The sequence below is a fragment of the Spinacia oleracea genome, chromosome 4 (assembly GCF_020520425.1).
Source record: "Spinacia oleracea cultivar Varoflay chromosome 4, BTI_SOV_V1, whole genome shotgun sequence".
In the NCBI taxonomy this organism is placed as follows: domain Eukaryota; kingdom Viridiplantae; phylum Streptophyta; class Magnoliopsida; order Caryophyllales; family Amaranthaceae; genus Spinacia; species Spinacia oleracea.
In genome coordinates, this window is record NC_079490.1 from 101,788,759 (window position 1) to 101,805,795 (window position 17,037).

Genomic DNA, 17,037 nt, shown 5'->3' on the forward strand with positions numbered 1-17,037 from the left:
CAATCACAGAAAATAATTACCTATATTAGCTATATAATCTTTGATTTTATTATGTAAATCAATCACGGCAAATAATTACCTATATTAACTAGCTAATTATACTCTTGTATATTAGTTGTCAAAGATACTCCTAGAAATCAAACTTCCATCAAGCAATGTAAGTAGTATATATTATGTGATTAACATCAATGCAAATTAAACACATAATTCCATTCATTTCTGAAATATGGGCTTCATCTTTATGTCATTTTCTTTAAGTTAGTACTACAATTTAGATTTTTCGTCATATAAGACATGTACTACCTTGTTTCACTATGTAAATATATTTTTTTTATCTAGAGATTATTATAGCTAATTTTTATTCATATGAACATTTTGAACAATTTTTCTAATATAATATTTATTGTGATTAGTTGTCATAATGCAATTTCTGATTTTTATATCTCGCACGCATAGCTTGCATATAAAACTAGTGTAAATATAAATGAGGTATCAAAGGTGGAAAAAAAATTACACGGGGGTATTATTTTGTTGAACAAGACATGCACATTGACCAATGCGAGAGTGATGGTAGTATGAGGCGTACAACGTAAGCTTTCCTCAAAAGTAAAATAAATACATCAAACTCCCAGTCTTCCTTCCGAGTTACGATCCTCTACTACAAATAGCAAACTTGTCATTCTCTCCTGGCTTTCACTCTATTGAATTTGTATAATCGAGCCAAGATCAGGTATGACTCCGTACGTACTAGAATAAGCTTAAACTCAAAATTTTGTTATAGTTTAATAGTAAATTTTGATGTTGTTGATTTATCTTAATGGTTTTTGGTTGTGAAACAGAGAACATAAGAATGTCAAAGAGAACGAGAACGAGAACTGAAGCTTGGGGAAGCGGCGAGGCAGCAGACAGCGACAGTGAGAGTGTGGAGAGCAATGTTGACAACGTAACACAATTCGTAATACTGAAAGAAAGGTGTGTATGAATTATGATACTACTATAGTACAGTGTTAATTTAAGCTAGAATACTACGTTTAGTTGATGGTTTAAGTTTTAATTGACTTGTTTTGATGTACGTTATCAGGAAACGAGTGTTCCGAAAAATGAGAATGGAGGTCAGTTTGGTCCGTCCACAAGTAAGGCAGTACTCAGTACTGTATGTGCAACATGGACAACCTCATGTTGTTACGATGAAGGAGAAGAGGATTAGGTTTTTTGAAGCTATACGTGACTTGTCAGATGATGAAATAGCCTTGGTTATATCATACATGCCCTATCATAGTAAGCAATTTCATGAATGGGCATCGGAGGAGGACTCTGTCAGAAGGCGATATAACTTGCGTCAGCTTTGTGCAACCCCTCCTTCTTAAACCAAGATCGATCTTTACGTTAAACCAACCCTTTGCAGGAGAAGATCTTAGAGCCCCACTTGTTGCTCCTCTACTCAGTCCACAAGCACGAATTGAATCCCACGTATGCTAGTACGGAAGAGAACGATCACAATCTGTCTCTTGCTTTGTTTGGGATGTACGGCGTTTAGAGAATCACAGTTAGGGTTTTTTGTGTTTCCTTTTTGTTTCTGATATCCAAAATCACGTAGTTACTGAATCCCTGACATTATAACTATTATAATGTTTAGGGCTTTTAAGTTAACACAAAGCCCAACCTTGTTTCTCTTAGCAGGCCGGTTGCCATAGGACCTTTTGGGCCCATTCCAATTAGTGCTTATATGTGTGACCTTATAGGATTAGTATATTTTAGTTGTAGGTCCAATCAATATTGTCCTACTAATCACATTTATTCTCTAGCAAGCAAATATGATTACTAAAATAATTAATTTATTATCTTCATAATTAATTCCTATTTATATTTAGTAATTGCCGGAAATGTCTAAGGACATAATTCCTTCAATCTCCCACTTGTCCGAAGACAAGAACGCAATGCTAAATTCCTTAAGTCTCTTAATGCCAAAATTTGATAACACACTGTTATTCTCAAATTCTAGTTTCTTGATCGCCGAGTTCGAACTGTTCAAATAAAGATTAACTTTTAATCCCATTCCGCATGGCCATGCAATTTTCAGTTCTCGCTCATCAAGAGGCCCAGACACCATTCCTATCAAATAGGAGGACTTATTCACTCTTGTATGACCATAACTCCCACTCAATTCTTAGCCCACCTGATCACTGCCTTTATAACCTCCTTTTACGGCGCGGCGTTTAACAGCGTCAAAATTAAACTAATTGTCTCGTGGTTATTAAGACATACTCATGTCTAAGGAATCCACTAAATATAGAAGTTTGATTCTACTTTTAGAATCTAGTTAGGTCAAGTCTCAATGCATCAAGTATACATCCATATAATCAATTAGACATCCCTATGTCTCCATAGCCCATGGAACTGCACTATCAATTAATTACATGCTAGTCTTCACATAAATCACTTATGTCCAATTTAGTGATTTAGACTAGGGACTTAATAAGTTGTGATTTCAGTTCACTTTATAGGGTTCCATTATCAAAACGTTTTCGATAATCCTATTTGAAAACACAAGTTATTTGGACATTTTATTTAATACTAAACCAAACAATTAAATAAGAATGAATTTTTATTGATAAACATTCAAAGCATAATAAATGTCTTTACAATTGTAAACATAAAGTAAACAAACTAAAGCCATTCTCCCATATGCCTAAGCCCCATAGACCTAGTATGACTCTCATGCTTAGGTTGAGCAAGCGGTTTAGTCAGAGGATCAGCCACGTTATCCTCAGTATGAACCTTGCTTACTTTCACATCCCCTTTTTCAACGATCTCTCGAATAAGATGGAATCTCCTGAGCACATGTTTGGATTTTTGGTGCGATCTGGGTTCCTTGGACTGGGAAATGGCACCATTGTTGTCACAATACAACTCAATGCCATTTTCAATGCTAGGAACTACACCAAGTTCACTAATGAACTTTTTGATCCAAACAGCTTCTTTTGCTGCATCACTTGCTGCAATATACTCAGCCTCTGTTGTAGAATCTGCGATGGTACTCTGCTTAGAACTCTTCCAGCTCACAGCCCCTCCATTTAGACAAAATATGAAACCAGATTGTGATCGGAAATCATCTTTGTCACTTTGGAAGCTTGCATCGGTGTATCCAGTGGCAACCAACTCATTATCTCCACCATAGACCAAGAAATCATCCTTAGTCCTTGTTAAGTACTTAAGGATATTCTTTGCTGCCATCCAATGCGCCTCTCCTGGGTTTGACTGGTATCTGCTGCACATACTCAAAGCATATGCAACATCCGGTCGAGTGCATACCATGGCATACATAATGGACCCTACTGCAGAGGCATAAGGAACATTACTCATGCGCTTGACCTCATCAGGTGTCGAAGGACACTGAGTCTTGCCAAGTGAAATGCCATGTTGCATGGGAATGAAACCTCTTTTGGAGTTTTCCAGCTTTAACCTTGCAAGAACCTTATCAATATAAGTCTCTTGGCTAAGTCCAATCAGCCTTTTGGATCTATCTCTATGGATCCTTATTCCCAAGATGTATTCAGCTTCTCCTAGGTCTTTCATGGAAAAACAACTTTTAAGCCATTCCTTGACTGACTCAAGCATGGTCTTGTCGTTTCCTATGAGAAGTATGTAATCCACATACAAGACTAGGAAAGCAATACTACTCCCACTCAACTTTTTGTATATACAAGATTCCTCTTCATTTCTAAGGAAGCCAAAAGATTTGACTGCCTCATCAAATCTGAGGTTCCAACTCCGGGATGCTTGCTTAAGCCCATAAATGGACTTCTTAAGCTTGCAAACTTTTCTTGGACTGTTTGGATCTTCAAAACCTTGTGGTTGTGTCATGTACACATCCTCTTTCAAGAACCCATTCAAGAGAGCGGTTTTGACGTCCATCTGCCAGATCTCATAGTCATGAAAGGCAGCAATCGCAAGAATTATCCTAATGGATTTCAGCATGGCTACTGGTGAGAAGGTTTCATCATAGTCAATACCATGAATTTGTCTAAAACCTTTTGCCACTAGTCTTGCCTTAAAGACATCAATGTTTCCATCTTTGTCCTTTTTCAGTTTGAAAATCCATTTGCAACCTATGGGCTTAACCCCATCAGGCAAAGCAACCAAGTCCCACACTTGATTTTCAAACATCGAATCCATTTCGGATCTCATGGCTTCAAGCCATTTCTTGGAGTCTTGACTCGTCAAAGCATTTGTGTAGCTAGTAGGTTCCTCATGTTCTAAAATCTCTATTTCGGAACTTTCAGTCAAAAGGAAATCAATATATCTCTTTGACGGAATGACAGTCCTACTAGACCTACGTTGGGGAACAACAAGAGAAGTTTCCACCTCATTAGGTTGAGGGACTTCGCATGGATTATCTCCAAGTGGGACGGTAGAAGGCGCATGAATGGAATGCACCGCCTCCTGAGCATTTTCATGCTAGGTCGTCTCTGACGAGGTGTGAACCTCATCCATTTGTTGCTCATCTCGAATTTCTTCGAGATATACATTAATCCCACTTGTTTTTCTGGAAATAAACTCCTTTTCCAGAAAGACACCATCGCGAGCAACAAACACTTTGTTTTTGCTTTGGTTGTAGAAGTAGTATCCCTTAGTCTGTTTTGGGTAACCCACAAAAAGACACTTATCGGACTTGGGTGAAAGCTTATCAGAAAGTAAACGTTTTACATAAACTTCACAACCCCATGTCCTTAGAAAAGACAATTTTGGAACTTTTCCAGTCCACATCTCATATGGCGTCTTTTCTACTGCTTTGGACGGAGCTCTGTTGAGTGTGAATGCCGCTGTTTCAAGCGCAAATCCCCAAAATGAGGCAGGAAGGTTAGCAAGACTCATCATGGACCGAACCATATCTAATAGAGTTCTGTTCCTTCTTTCGGAAACCCCATTCAATTGTGGTGTCCCTGGTGGAGTCAATTGCGAAAGTATTCCACAATCTTTCAAATGATCACCAAACTCTTGAGATAAATATTCACCACCACGATCGGATCGCAATGCTTTAATTTTCTTTCCAAGTTGGTTTTGTACTTCATTTTGGAATTCCTTGAACTTTTCAAAGGATTCCGACTTATGCCGCATGAGGTAAACATATCCAAATCTGCTCACATCATCAAGTAAAAGTAATGAAATACCCGTACCCTCCCCTAGCCAAAGTAATCATAGGTCCGCACACATCAGTATGTATGAGGGCTAAAAGATCAATGGCCCTTTCACTTGAGCCTGTGAAAGGAGACTTTGTCATTTTCCCCATTAAGCAAAACTCACATACTTCAAATGATTCAAAATCAAATGATTTGAGAATTCCATCCTTATGAAGTTTCTCTATGCGCTTTGAGCTTATGTGGCCTAATCGACAATGCCATAGGTAAGTAGGGTTCAAATCATTTGGTTTGTGTTTCTTGTTTTCTATGTGATAGATATGGTTTTGTAAGTCTAGTACATACAAACCATTTGATAATTTAGCAGAGACATAGAACATACCATTCAAATATGCTGAACAACAATTATTCATAATTTGAAATGAAAAACCTTCCGAATCCAAAATCGGAATAGAAATTATGTTCTTGGTAATAACTGGAACGTAATAACAATTATAAAGTTCTAATATTAAACCAGAAGGCAAGCGTAAACTATAATCTCCTACAGCTAAAGCAGCAACTCTTGCTCCATTGCCTACTCGGAGATCCACTTCGCCTTTGCTCAAGCTCCTACTTCTTTTTAGTCCCTGCACATTACCAATAATGTGAGATCCACAAGCGGTATCAAATACCCAAGAAGCAGTTGTAGCTAAATTAACTTCTATGACATAGATACCTGAAATTGAAGCACCAATCTTCTTTTCCTCCAGATACTTGGGGCAGTTCCTCTTCCAATGACCAATCTTGTGGCAGTGGTAGCACTCATGTTGAGCAGCTACCTTAGCCTTTGGAGTGGCCTTTGGCTTGGTTGAAGAGTTCTCATTGGCAACTACCTTGCCCTTGTTCTTCTTCATGGGAGCCCCTTTCTTCTTGAACTGCTTACCTTTACTAACCATTAGAACATCCTTATGTTTAGGTTTACTTGGTAAGTTTCTCTCAGCCTGAATTAGTGAACCATGCAACTCTTGCAGGGTAGCCTCCCCTCCTTGCATGTAGAAGTTCAACTTAAAGTTATGAAAATCTTCAGGCAAGGATCTGATGACTATGTCAGTTGCCAGGTCCTTAGGATAAGGGAAACCCAATTTCTCCATGGTCTGAAAATGTCCAATCAAATCGAACACATGCGGACCAACGGGCTTCCCCTCTTCCAACTTGGAATCCAGAAGTTTGTAGTTTGCTTCAAATCTCTCCAATCTAGCATTTTTCTGAAACAAAGTTTTCAGTTGTTGGATTATGCTGTAGGCATCCAGACCATCAAAACGTTTTTGATACTCTGGTTCCATGCAAGCAAGCATCAAGCATGTTACTTGCAAGGAGTTATCCTCTAGAGTTTGTCTAGCTCGCCTTTGAGCTGCAGTAGCATTTTCTGGCAGGGGTTCAGGGAGAGGATTGTCAAGAACACTTTCTTTTCCTTCCGCTCTGAGAACAATTCTCACAGCCATTTGCCATTGTAGGAAGTTGGTAGCATTCAGTTTGTCTTTTTCAATTAGAGGGCGCAAGTTAAAAGTAGAGTTGTTTGCACCAGACATGATAACTACAATAAAAAGTAAAGCAAGATTCAATATAATGTTTATCAAAAGTAGCAATTAAACAAATTCAATTCACTACTACCCTTTATTCAAAATTAGAAGTCCCCATTGAATAAAGAATTAACCAAGATCCCCTCCCACTACAATCAAACGGACTTTGGCCCTGCTACTTTAATTTATAGTATTCGAGGTAAGTAAACATTTTACTAATTATAACTAATTATAACTCTTGGTAGACAAGTTAACAACTCTTTGTATTTTCCTATCTCTTAGCTTCAAAACCCAAAACTTTGTCTTTTGATAGTTTTGTTGAGTTAAACCAAACATTAACATGTAAGTTTCAAAAAACCTACCCTACTATCCCCGGAATTATAAGCAACACCCTGCTTTGGCAGAACCTATTACTCATGATCTAAGGCTTTATAGGTGTTGTATGGAAAAGCACTTAAACTCAATATTATTTTGGGACCTAAGTTTACTATGTTGGTTAATTAAAAGTGAACACATCGCTTTAAATAACCACATACATAAACTCAATAAGCATTTTAATGCAATATAAAATACATAAAAATTAAATGTGATCCTAGTATGGCCCCTAAAAAATAAGCTCAAATCTTCTTGGGTTCCTGTTCATCTTTCTTGGATCTCCATCCTTGAATTTTTGATTGAACCTTCTTACTTCATCGAGCTCATAATACGAACTTTATAATCTAATTTAAACTTTTAAATTAAATTACAACAATACAGAACGATGCGCAGATCGTATTTCAAAATTTACAAGAATACAAAACGATACGCAGATCGTATTTTCTATCCTATTTTGGGCCATACTAGTCACTTACCTGTAACAAAATATCATAATATTCCACGCATATAATATTAAAATATATTAGACACAAATTATTTACTTATTAACTATTAATAAGTAAATAATATTTTCAAAATAATTATAAAAACTTAAACCATTTAAGTTTAACATTATTTAAGAAACCTTATTATTTTAATTCAATTACTATTTAAATATGGCAATAATCTCATTATTCAAGAATTTGCATTTAATAGAAACTTATCAATAATGCTCAACTTAGAAAATCTTATTTTCCAAAATTACCAAAATAAAATTATTTTAACTTTAGAAAAACTAAATTACAATAAACTCTTCCAATTTTGGACCTTGTTTAGGAAATCAGACTTTCTATTTAATGATGATTGTCAATTTCCTTAACCATGACTTAAACCACGACATAACTGATTGTCAGACTTTTTATTGATTTTTTTTTTATTTTTTTATTTAATACCATGAGAACAAGCAGGAGGCACGAAACATCTTGCCTCGCCGTGAATTACAGTAAACCCTCACGCCGGCCAGCAGCCACCAGGACCGTCGGCCATCCACCAATAATCCCAGCCACGCTGGTCGACCCAGCCTCCAGACGAAGCCAGCAGCAAGGCCAACCAGCGCCAGTCGCGGTGGTGGCTGCAGCGAGACAGCAGCCTCCTACGCTGTGACTGCCACCACCACCCCTGACTCCGGGAACGCCGCCCCTTCTGCCACCCTAATCGCCCTCCATCGTGGCTTCACCGTTGCAGGTGGGGCCACCCAGCCATGGTGGGTTGTTTTATTTGTAAATTTGTGCAACAATTACCCAAATTTAATTAATCTTTATCCAACTTTTGTTTAATGATTAACAAATTTTAATTAGGTGTGATAATCCAAAAATTATGGCAGAAATTTTGAATAAAATAACAAACCTTAAACTGAATTTTAGGGTTGTTAGAATCAGATTTCAATTTATAATCTTTATTAAAATTAAATCTAATAAGAATTCAAGATTTAGGGCATAATTATTTCATTTTATTCAAATAATTCAGAAAAATAACAATTATTATCCGAAAAATTCGAATTAAATTATTAGGAGGTTCTATTGAATTTTCTTAACAAATAAAATCAAAATTTTTAATTGTTATCCTTAAATTTTATGATTAATCGAATTAAACATAAAAATTAACCAAATTAAATAATTAATATACAAAAATTCCGAAAATTAGTTAAAAAATTACCAAAAAATTTCGGCTGTTGTATAAAAATTAGGGGATAATCAGTAGATTTATTTAACAAATTAAAAATCAAATCTTTAATTGTTAACAAATTATTTCCATGATTAATCTTATTAACCAATAAATAATTTAAAATCTGACGAATTTAATTTTAAAAAATCCGAAAATTTTTATGTGATATTAACTGTTAATTTCGACCCTGTGATAAAAATTTCGGAATTTTATAAATTTATTTTGAGCAAAAATTAATTAAATCACGATTTAATGAATCCAATCAATTAATATCATATATTAATTTTGCAAATTCATGCCATAAATAAATCTTCCCTTAATTGAATCAAAATAATAATGTTGCATACAATCATGATCATAAAATATTATGCAAGAGGCTAAAACTGATACCACTGTAGGAACATATAGATGCATAAAGCGGAATTTCAGGAAACAATTTCCTAACATCTATCACAGGATCTCATGCATAACGATAGTATAGATCAGATTAAGTCGAAAGAATAATCACCTTTGAAGCGTGTTCTCCCGTTCGTATGCAAGCTTCGAAGATCTTAGAGCCCCACTTGTTGTTCCTCTACTCAGTCCACAAGCACGAATTGAATCCCACGTATGCTAGTACGGAAGAGAACGATCACAATCTGTCTCTTGCTTTGTTTGGGATGTACAGCGTTTAGAGAATCACAGTTAAGGTTTTTTGTGTTTCCTTTTTGTGTCTGATATTCAAAATCACGTAGTTACTGAATCCCTGACATTATAACTATTATAATGTTTAGGGCTTTTAAGTTAACACAAAGCCCAACCTTGTTTCTCTTAGCAGGCCGGTTGCCATAGGACCTTTTGGGCCCATTCCAATTAGTGCTTATATGTGTGACCTTATAGGATTAGTGTATTTTAGTTGTAGGTCCAATCAATATTGTCCTACTAATCACATTTATTCTCTAGCAAGCAAATATGATTACTAAAATAATTAATTTATTATCTTCATAATTAATTCCTATTTATATTTAGTAATTGCCGGAAATGTCTAAGGACATAATTCCTTCAGTATGTGCAACATGGACAACCTCAAGTTGTTACGATGAAGGAGAAAAGGATTAGGTTTTTTGAAGCTATACGTGACTTGTCAGATGATGAAATAGCCTTGGTTATATCATACATGCCCTATCATAGTAAGCAATTTCATGAATGGGCATCGGAGGAGGACTCTGTCAGAAGGCGATATAACTTGCGTCAGCTTTGTGCAACCCCTCCTTCTTAAACCAAGATCGATCTCTACGTTAAACCAACCCTTTGCAAGAGAATAACATCTAACGTTTGTATTACCCATCTAGCTTATGGATTTTTCATTCTTGTTTTTCGGATATGTATTAATGTACTAACGTCTAATGTGTAATGTGTAATATACGTGTGTTTTAGTCTATTAAATCAGTAATCAATACGACAATACTCCCTACCTAGTAGATGTTTATGTAACGAGTCTAACGATTATTAGTATTTCACTAATATAATTTAGTATTTTTATTTGGAGGATCAAGGCTCCATTTGACTTGGTGTAAAATATTATCGGTGAAAAATGATATTTTAGGTAAAATATTTTCCAAACTAGTTTTCCTTTATTTGCTTCCTTACAAGAAAATTAATAGACAAAAGGATGGGAAAATATGGGTGAAGATTGATGGGAAGAAAGAATAGAGGGGTAACGAAGGTAAATTGAAAAACTAATTTCTCTTCCTTTCAAATAGAAAAGGTATTTCCACTTTTTGAGGGAGTTATGAAAATTGTTTTATCCTTTGTCAAACCAAACAACCAAAAATAATTGAAATTAAAGGAGAAAATCATTTTACAAGAAAATATTTTACACAAAATCAAACAGATCAAGACCAAAGTAAGACCAACTTATATTGCTATTTGCCACTCCCTCCGTCCCTAGTTGTGTTCCCCTAGCTAATCGACATAATTTGTTTTTATCAAGCTAGGCTTGAGCAAAAAATTTGAAAGGACAAGAATAGAGGTAAACCATGTTGTTATAGTTAAACTCCCGATTCGAATCACATTATCTTACTGCTCTACGATCCAAAAATACGGCCTTCGATTTGGATCTTAATGTTTGTAGGATCTTACGATCCTACCTCAATTAAATTTTTGAGGGGTATGATCTTAAAATGATCCAACGATACGATTCAATATACAATTATATATCAATTGGTGATAAATCATTTATATATATCAATTGGTGATAAATCATTTATACGTAGTACATATCAATAGGTGATTAATCATTTTCAAATCTATCTATCTATATATTATACTAAAAGAGAGGAAATCAATGTGGTGATGACAAATATCACTCTATGATTTGCCTCTCTTTTAATTAATTACAAATAAATAAAAATATTTTAATTAAGGAAAAATATTATTGAATGTCATCCTAAATCCTAAATAAATATCCTAAAAATATTTTTCGGCTCTTTTCCCCTTCCTAATTAAACAAATCTAGAATGGAGGTCAGTTTGGTCACTACTTGTACCTTTTGGTAATAAAAGTTCTCTATTTTACCAAAAAAAAAAAAAAAATCATTTGAAAAACCAATTTGTTTTACTTGACCCCAACTGTTTTGAAAAATTTTAGAAGACGTTCTAAACATGTTGCTAGGAGTGCATCTATCATTTGAGAAGACGTTCTAAACATGTACACTTAGTTAGCAATGGACCATTCAATATATAGTAGTAGTACGTAGCAAAGGCAGACAATGTACTTATCTCTCTGTCTATGTCTCTCTCTAACTCTTATAGTTATCCCGGAATCTTACTATTTACCACTACCTCCCTCCTAAAAATCAAGATCATTTGAATTTTGAAAGGCTAAATGATATGAGATCATCTTGTGAGTAAATCACTTAATTCGATCTATAAATCAAAATATATTTTTACAGATCATCTTGTGAGTAAATCACCTAATTCTGTAAATTAACACAGATTTTTACAGTCATCGAACTATTTCTATGACATTTTCACAACATAAAATGGCAATATAAATGCAACAAAATATCATTGATACTGCACATAGCTGATTTCAACTGCACAAAGAATTCCAATTAAACATGAAAAAATCATCAGAAACCCTAAGCTAAATTTGACAAAGCAAAGCTCAAAGCTTCTCGAAAATCAAAGCATGTCGTACAAACATATAAGGCTAAATGAGATGAGATCATATCGTGAGAAAATCAATTCGATCTAATTGTAACCGAACATTACAGATTATTGAGGCACATTTATCATTGTTACTGAAAATAGCCAATTCATAATAATTTCCAATAAAGACGCAAAATCATTAGAATTCCTAAAATTCCTTATACAAAGCAAACAACTTCTAGAAAATTGAAAGATGTACATCTAGCGTTAAACTCCAGTAAATCCGACATAAACAAAAACAAAACTCACATTAAATCTTGAGAAATTGAAAACCCTAGAAATAGATGGCCTGACTCAGCTTTAGTGGTAATTGAGGTGGGGATTCTTCGTTATGCTTGGTGACTTCTTCATCGCCATTGTATTTCTAATCCGTTCTTCCATGGCTGGGAAATGATGAGAGAGAAAAGAGATGAGAAGTAGGGTAGAAGAAGAAAAAAGGGGAGACCTCATCAAAATGACAAGAGCTGATCGAGGTAAAGAAAGGGAAACACGGAGATTGCAGGGTTAATATAGATATTACACTGTCTATAAGCTAGAGGACAAAAAAATTGTACATGAAAGTGGGGGTATTATAGTAATTTCACTATTACAGGAATAGTAACTTCAACTCCTTGCTTTTATAAGTGTTAGGATATGTGTAATACCCCGGAATTTCAAAGCTCGATTAATTAAGTTTAATTATTTTTATTCGCTTAAAATTCGTTTTAAATCGTAATGTCACATTTTACTAACAAAAGTTTTATTTATAACTTTTAATATTATTTCACGATTCATTTTCTAGATTATAAAATTTACTTTTCGAGAATAATTACGTTTTAATATTTCGTAACTTATAAAAGATTTTAAAATAACGTTTTCGTTAACGACTTTTTCGGAAACTAAATTTAATTATTTGCACTTTATAAATATTATTTTCAGAAACTAATTTAGTTAAAATTGTTATTTTAATTTTGGTTATTGGTAATTAAATTATGAAAATTAACCCAAAAATTTCTAAACTACCTTTATTAGCACCTAAATGAAACAAAGTCAGCTTCTCTTTTCTCTTCTTCTTCCTCACGTCACTTTGGCCATGGGAGTCAAAAGCTCCACTTTCTACTTGTCACCACCTCAAGGCAACTTAATCTACTTGTCACCACCATATTGCAATTCAAATCTTACTCATCAAACCTACTTGAATATCTGGAAATCTAGAACTAGAATAGCTCATCTTATTCATCAATTTCCTTGATTCAATCTCTTCCACTTGTCAATACAATCAAGCTGAGTTGTTGCAAAGGCAGACAATTCAATATATAGTAGTAGTACGTAGCAAAGGCAGACAATGTACTTATCTCTCTGTCTATGTCTCTCTCTAACTCTTATAGTTATCCCGGAATCTTACTATTTACCACTACCTCCCTCCTAAAAATCAAGATCATTTGAATTTTGAAAGGCTAAATGATATGAGATCATCTTGTGAGTAAATCACTTAATTCGATCTATAAATCAAAATATATTTTTACAGATCATCTTGTGAGTAAATCACCTAATTCTGTAAATTAACACAGATTTTTACAGTCATCGAACTATTTCTATGACATTTTCACAACATAAAATGGCAATATAAATGCAACAAAATATCATTGATACTGCACATAGCTGATTTCAACTGCACAAAGAATTCCAATTAAACATGAAAAAATCATCAGAAACCCTAAGCTAAATTTGACAAAGCAAAGCTCAAAGCTTCTCGAAAATCAAAGCATGTCGTACAAACATATAAGGCTAAATGAGATGAGATCATATCGTGAGAAAATCAATTCGATCTAATTGTAACCGAACATTACAGATTATTGAGGCACATTTATCATTGTTACTGAAAATAGCCAATTCATAATAATTTCCAATAAAGACGCAAAATCATTAGAATTCCTAAAATTCCTTATACAAAGCAAACAACTTCTAGAAAATTGAAAGATGTACATCTAGCGTTAAACTCCAGTAAATCCGACATAAACAAAAACAAAACTCACATTAAATCTTGAGAAATTGAAAACCCTAGAAATAGATGGCCTGACTCAGCTTTAGTGGTAATTGAGGTGGGGATTCTTCGTTATGCTTGGTGACTTCTTCATCGCCATTGTATTTCTAATCCGTTCTTCCATGGCTGGGAAATGATGAGAGAGAAAAGAGATGAGAAGTAGGGTAGAAGAAGAAAAAAGGGGAGACCTCATCAAAATGACAAGAGCTGATCGAGGTAAAGAAAGGGAAACACGGAGATTGCAGGGTTAATATAGATATTACACTGTCTATAAGCTAGAGGACAAAAAAATTGTACATGAAAGTGGGGGTATTATAGTAATTTCACTATTACAGGAATAGTAACTTCAACTCCTTGCTTTTATAAGTGTTAGGATATGTGTAACACCCCGGAATTTCAAAGCTCGATTAATTAAGTTTAATTATTTTTATTCGCTTAAAATTCGTTTTAAATCGTAATGTCACATTTTACTAACAAAAGTTTTATTTATAACTTTTAATATTATTTCACGATTCATTTTCTAGATTATAAAATTTAATTTTCGAGAATAATTACGTTTTAATATTTCGTAACTTATAAAAGATTTTAAAATAACGTTTTCGTTAACGACTTTTTCGGAAACTAAATTTAATTATTTGCACTTTATAAATATTATTTTCAGAAACTAATTTAGTTAAAATTGTTATTTTAATTTTGGTTATTGGTAATTAAATTATGAAAATTAACCCAAAAATTTCTAAACTACCTTTATTAGCACCTAAATGAAACAAAGTCAGCTTCTCTTTTCTCTTCTTCTTCCTCACGTCACTTTGGCCATGGGAGTCAAAAGCTCCACTTTCTACTTGTCACCACCTCAAGGCAACTTAATCTACTTGTCACCACCATATTGCAATTCAAATCTTACTCATCAAACCTACTTGAATATCTGGAAATCTAGAACTAGAATAGCTCATCTTATACATCAATTTCCTTGATTCAATCTCTTCCACTTGTCAATACAATCAAGCTGAGTTGTTGCATCTATGGAGCTCCATAACAACTATAAATAGTTGTTCAATCACCCCCAAATGCAACCCAAATCAGATTAACAATTTCAATTTTGATTTTTAAATTTCTAATTTACCTCCTAAAACCACCACCACCACCGTGACTGCCACCAGTCGCCACCACCACTGACCGCCTCCACCACAACCCCAACAACTCAGAACCACCACCACCACCCTTCACCGTCCCTTCCCTCCGCGCCCAGCCTCCTCTTCTTCCCTCACCTCCGCGCCCAGCTTCCCCAGCCACTCTCTCCTCCACCGCAGCTACAGCTACAACCATCACCGACGCCCACCTCCGACGTTCTCCCACCGCACAGAACCACCTAGCCGCCGCCCTCCATCTCTTTCCCTCCGCTGCTTCATCCTCCTGCTTCTCTCCTTCGTGCCTGCTCTGCCTTTTGCGTGAAACCAAGTTCCAACTTTGGAACTTTGGTTTGCTTAATAACTCAAAGTAAGCCCAAACTCTCTTGACCCAACTTTCTTTACTAAAAGGGCTTTTTTTTTTTATGCTAATGTTGTTTTATGCAAATAAATTGGTTATTATTCAGAATTTAAAATTATAAAAATAAAAATAAAATATGTATTCAATTAAAACTTGAATTTAAATATATGTTTTACTTAATTGCTTTATGAAATTATAAAATAATAACATTATTTAGAAAATATTAATTTTACAATATTTATCGTTTTAATATTAATTCCATAATTTAATATTTTGAAAGAATTCGGACTCGGAGCTCAGAAAGAACGAACCAAGGACAAAGCTTAACGTAACGCGGAATTAAGGTAACGGCTATTGCTAGTACCCGCAATTCCCTTCTAAATGTGTTTATGAAATCATGACATTATGATTGAATTTATGATCTGAATGCGTTGACATGTTTTATTGAATTGCGGGAAATGAATTATGTTTTGATTGAATAATTTATTATAACATGATTTGATGGAATTATTCCTTATTTTATGATTGATTATAAAATGATATTATGATTGATTGAATTTCTTATAAAATGCTGTTTATAAGAAACCATGAAAGAAAGGATGTTTGATCTTATGATCCAAAGGAAATATGTTACTTCAACTGAAGTAAAAAGGCTAAAATGTAAAATTAAACGAAACATGATAAATGAAAGTGAAAGACCTAGTCCGTTTGGCAGTATATGTTCACAGGTTACGATTCTCGGTCGTGCATGTACCCATGGGGCATTCGCCCATTGAGCCAAGGCTCTCATGTTTTCGGGCCAAGGCCCCATGCTTATGGACAACGGTCCATCGTGGAAGACGTTCCACCATGTCATACTTGCCACGGCTAGCATGTGCACCCTAAAGTTATGAACGAATTAAATAAAGGACTTTATAAAATGTTTTACTATATTCTATTCTCCCTGTGTTATTAAATAAAATGAATTAAAATGAATTTACGTTGCTAGAATAGTTCGTTACTGAGTCTTCGGCTCACCGTTTTTGTTTTCTGTTTTAGGTACTGATGGGGACGATGGACACGAGTAGTGGCGAGGAAATTTCACTTTAATATATATTCACCTAGTTTATGTTTGAAGTTTTAATAGCTTAATTAAAGACTTTTAGTAAGTTATGTACTTTTATTTTGGTAATATAAAATATTATTATATTAACTTTTGGGATTTAATAGCTTATGATTGATGGTTGCCTTGTAATTTCCAAAAGGAAGTTACGGCTGGTAATGTCCCGACCGAATTAGGTTAATTCCGCTGCTAATTATGCTTTAATAATTGAATTAGAGGTAGGGGCGTTACAGTTTGGTATCAAGAGCAATGGTTCTGGACCATAAGTGCTAAACCTTACGGGTTTTTCGCACGAATAGAATTCATTAGGCTTTAAGTAAAGAGTTTTAAGGAATGAATTAAAAAGAATGCTCTAAAATCTTGCTAAGATAAAATGGATATGAGTGTGAGTGTAGGAACGGGATCAAAGGGATTATTTTATATTATTATTTTGCTTCAATCTTATAAGACATATTAT

The 17,037-nt window shown here is 34.5% G+C and overlaps 1 protein-coding gene across 2 annotated transcripts; it reads left to right on the top strand.

Annotated features, from left to right (window-relative positions):
* The first annotated feature begins 658 nt into the window (after window positions 1–658).
* LOC110783771 (uncharacterized) lies at window positions 659–2,208 on the top strand. 2 transcript variants are annotated; one of them, XM_021988141.2, is made up of 3 exons: window positions 659–730; window positions 840–972; window positions 1,082–2,208. In XM_021988141.2, exons 2-3 carry the CDS (start codon window positions 851–853, stop codon window positions 1,365–1,367), a joined length of 408 nt encoding a protein of 135 aa, XP_021843833.1. In that variant the 5' UTR covers window positions 659–730; window positions 840–850; the 3' UTR covers window positions 1,368–2,208. The 2 variants fall into 2 exon arrangements, with proteins under 2 accessions (XP_021843833.1, XP_056683182.1); XM_056827204.1 differs by having other exon boundaries at window positions 667–740.
* The last annotated feature ends 14,829 nt before the right edge of the window (window positions 2,209–17,037 follow it).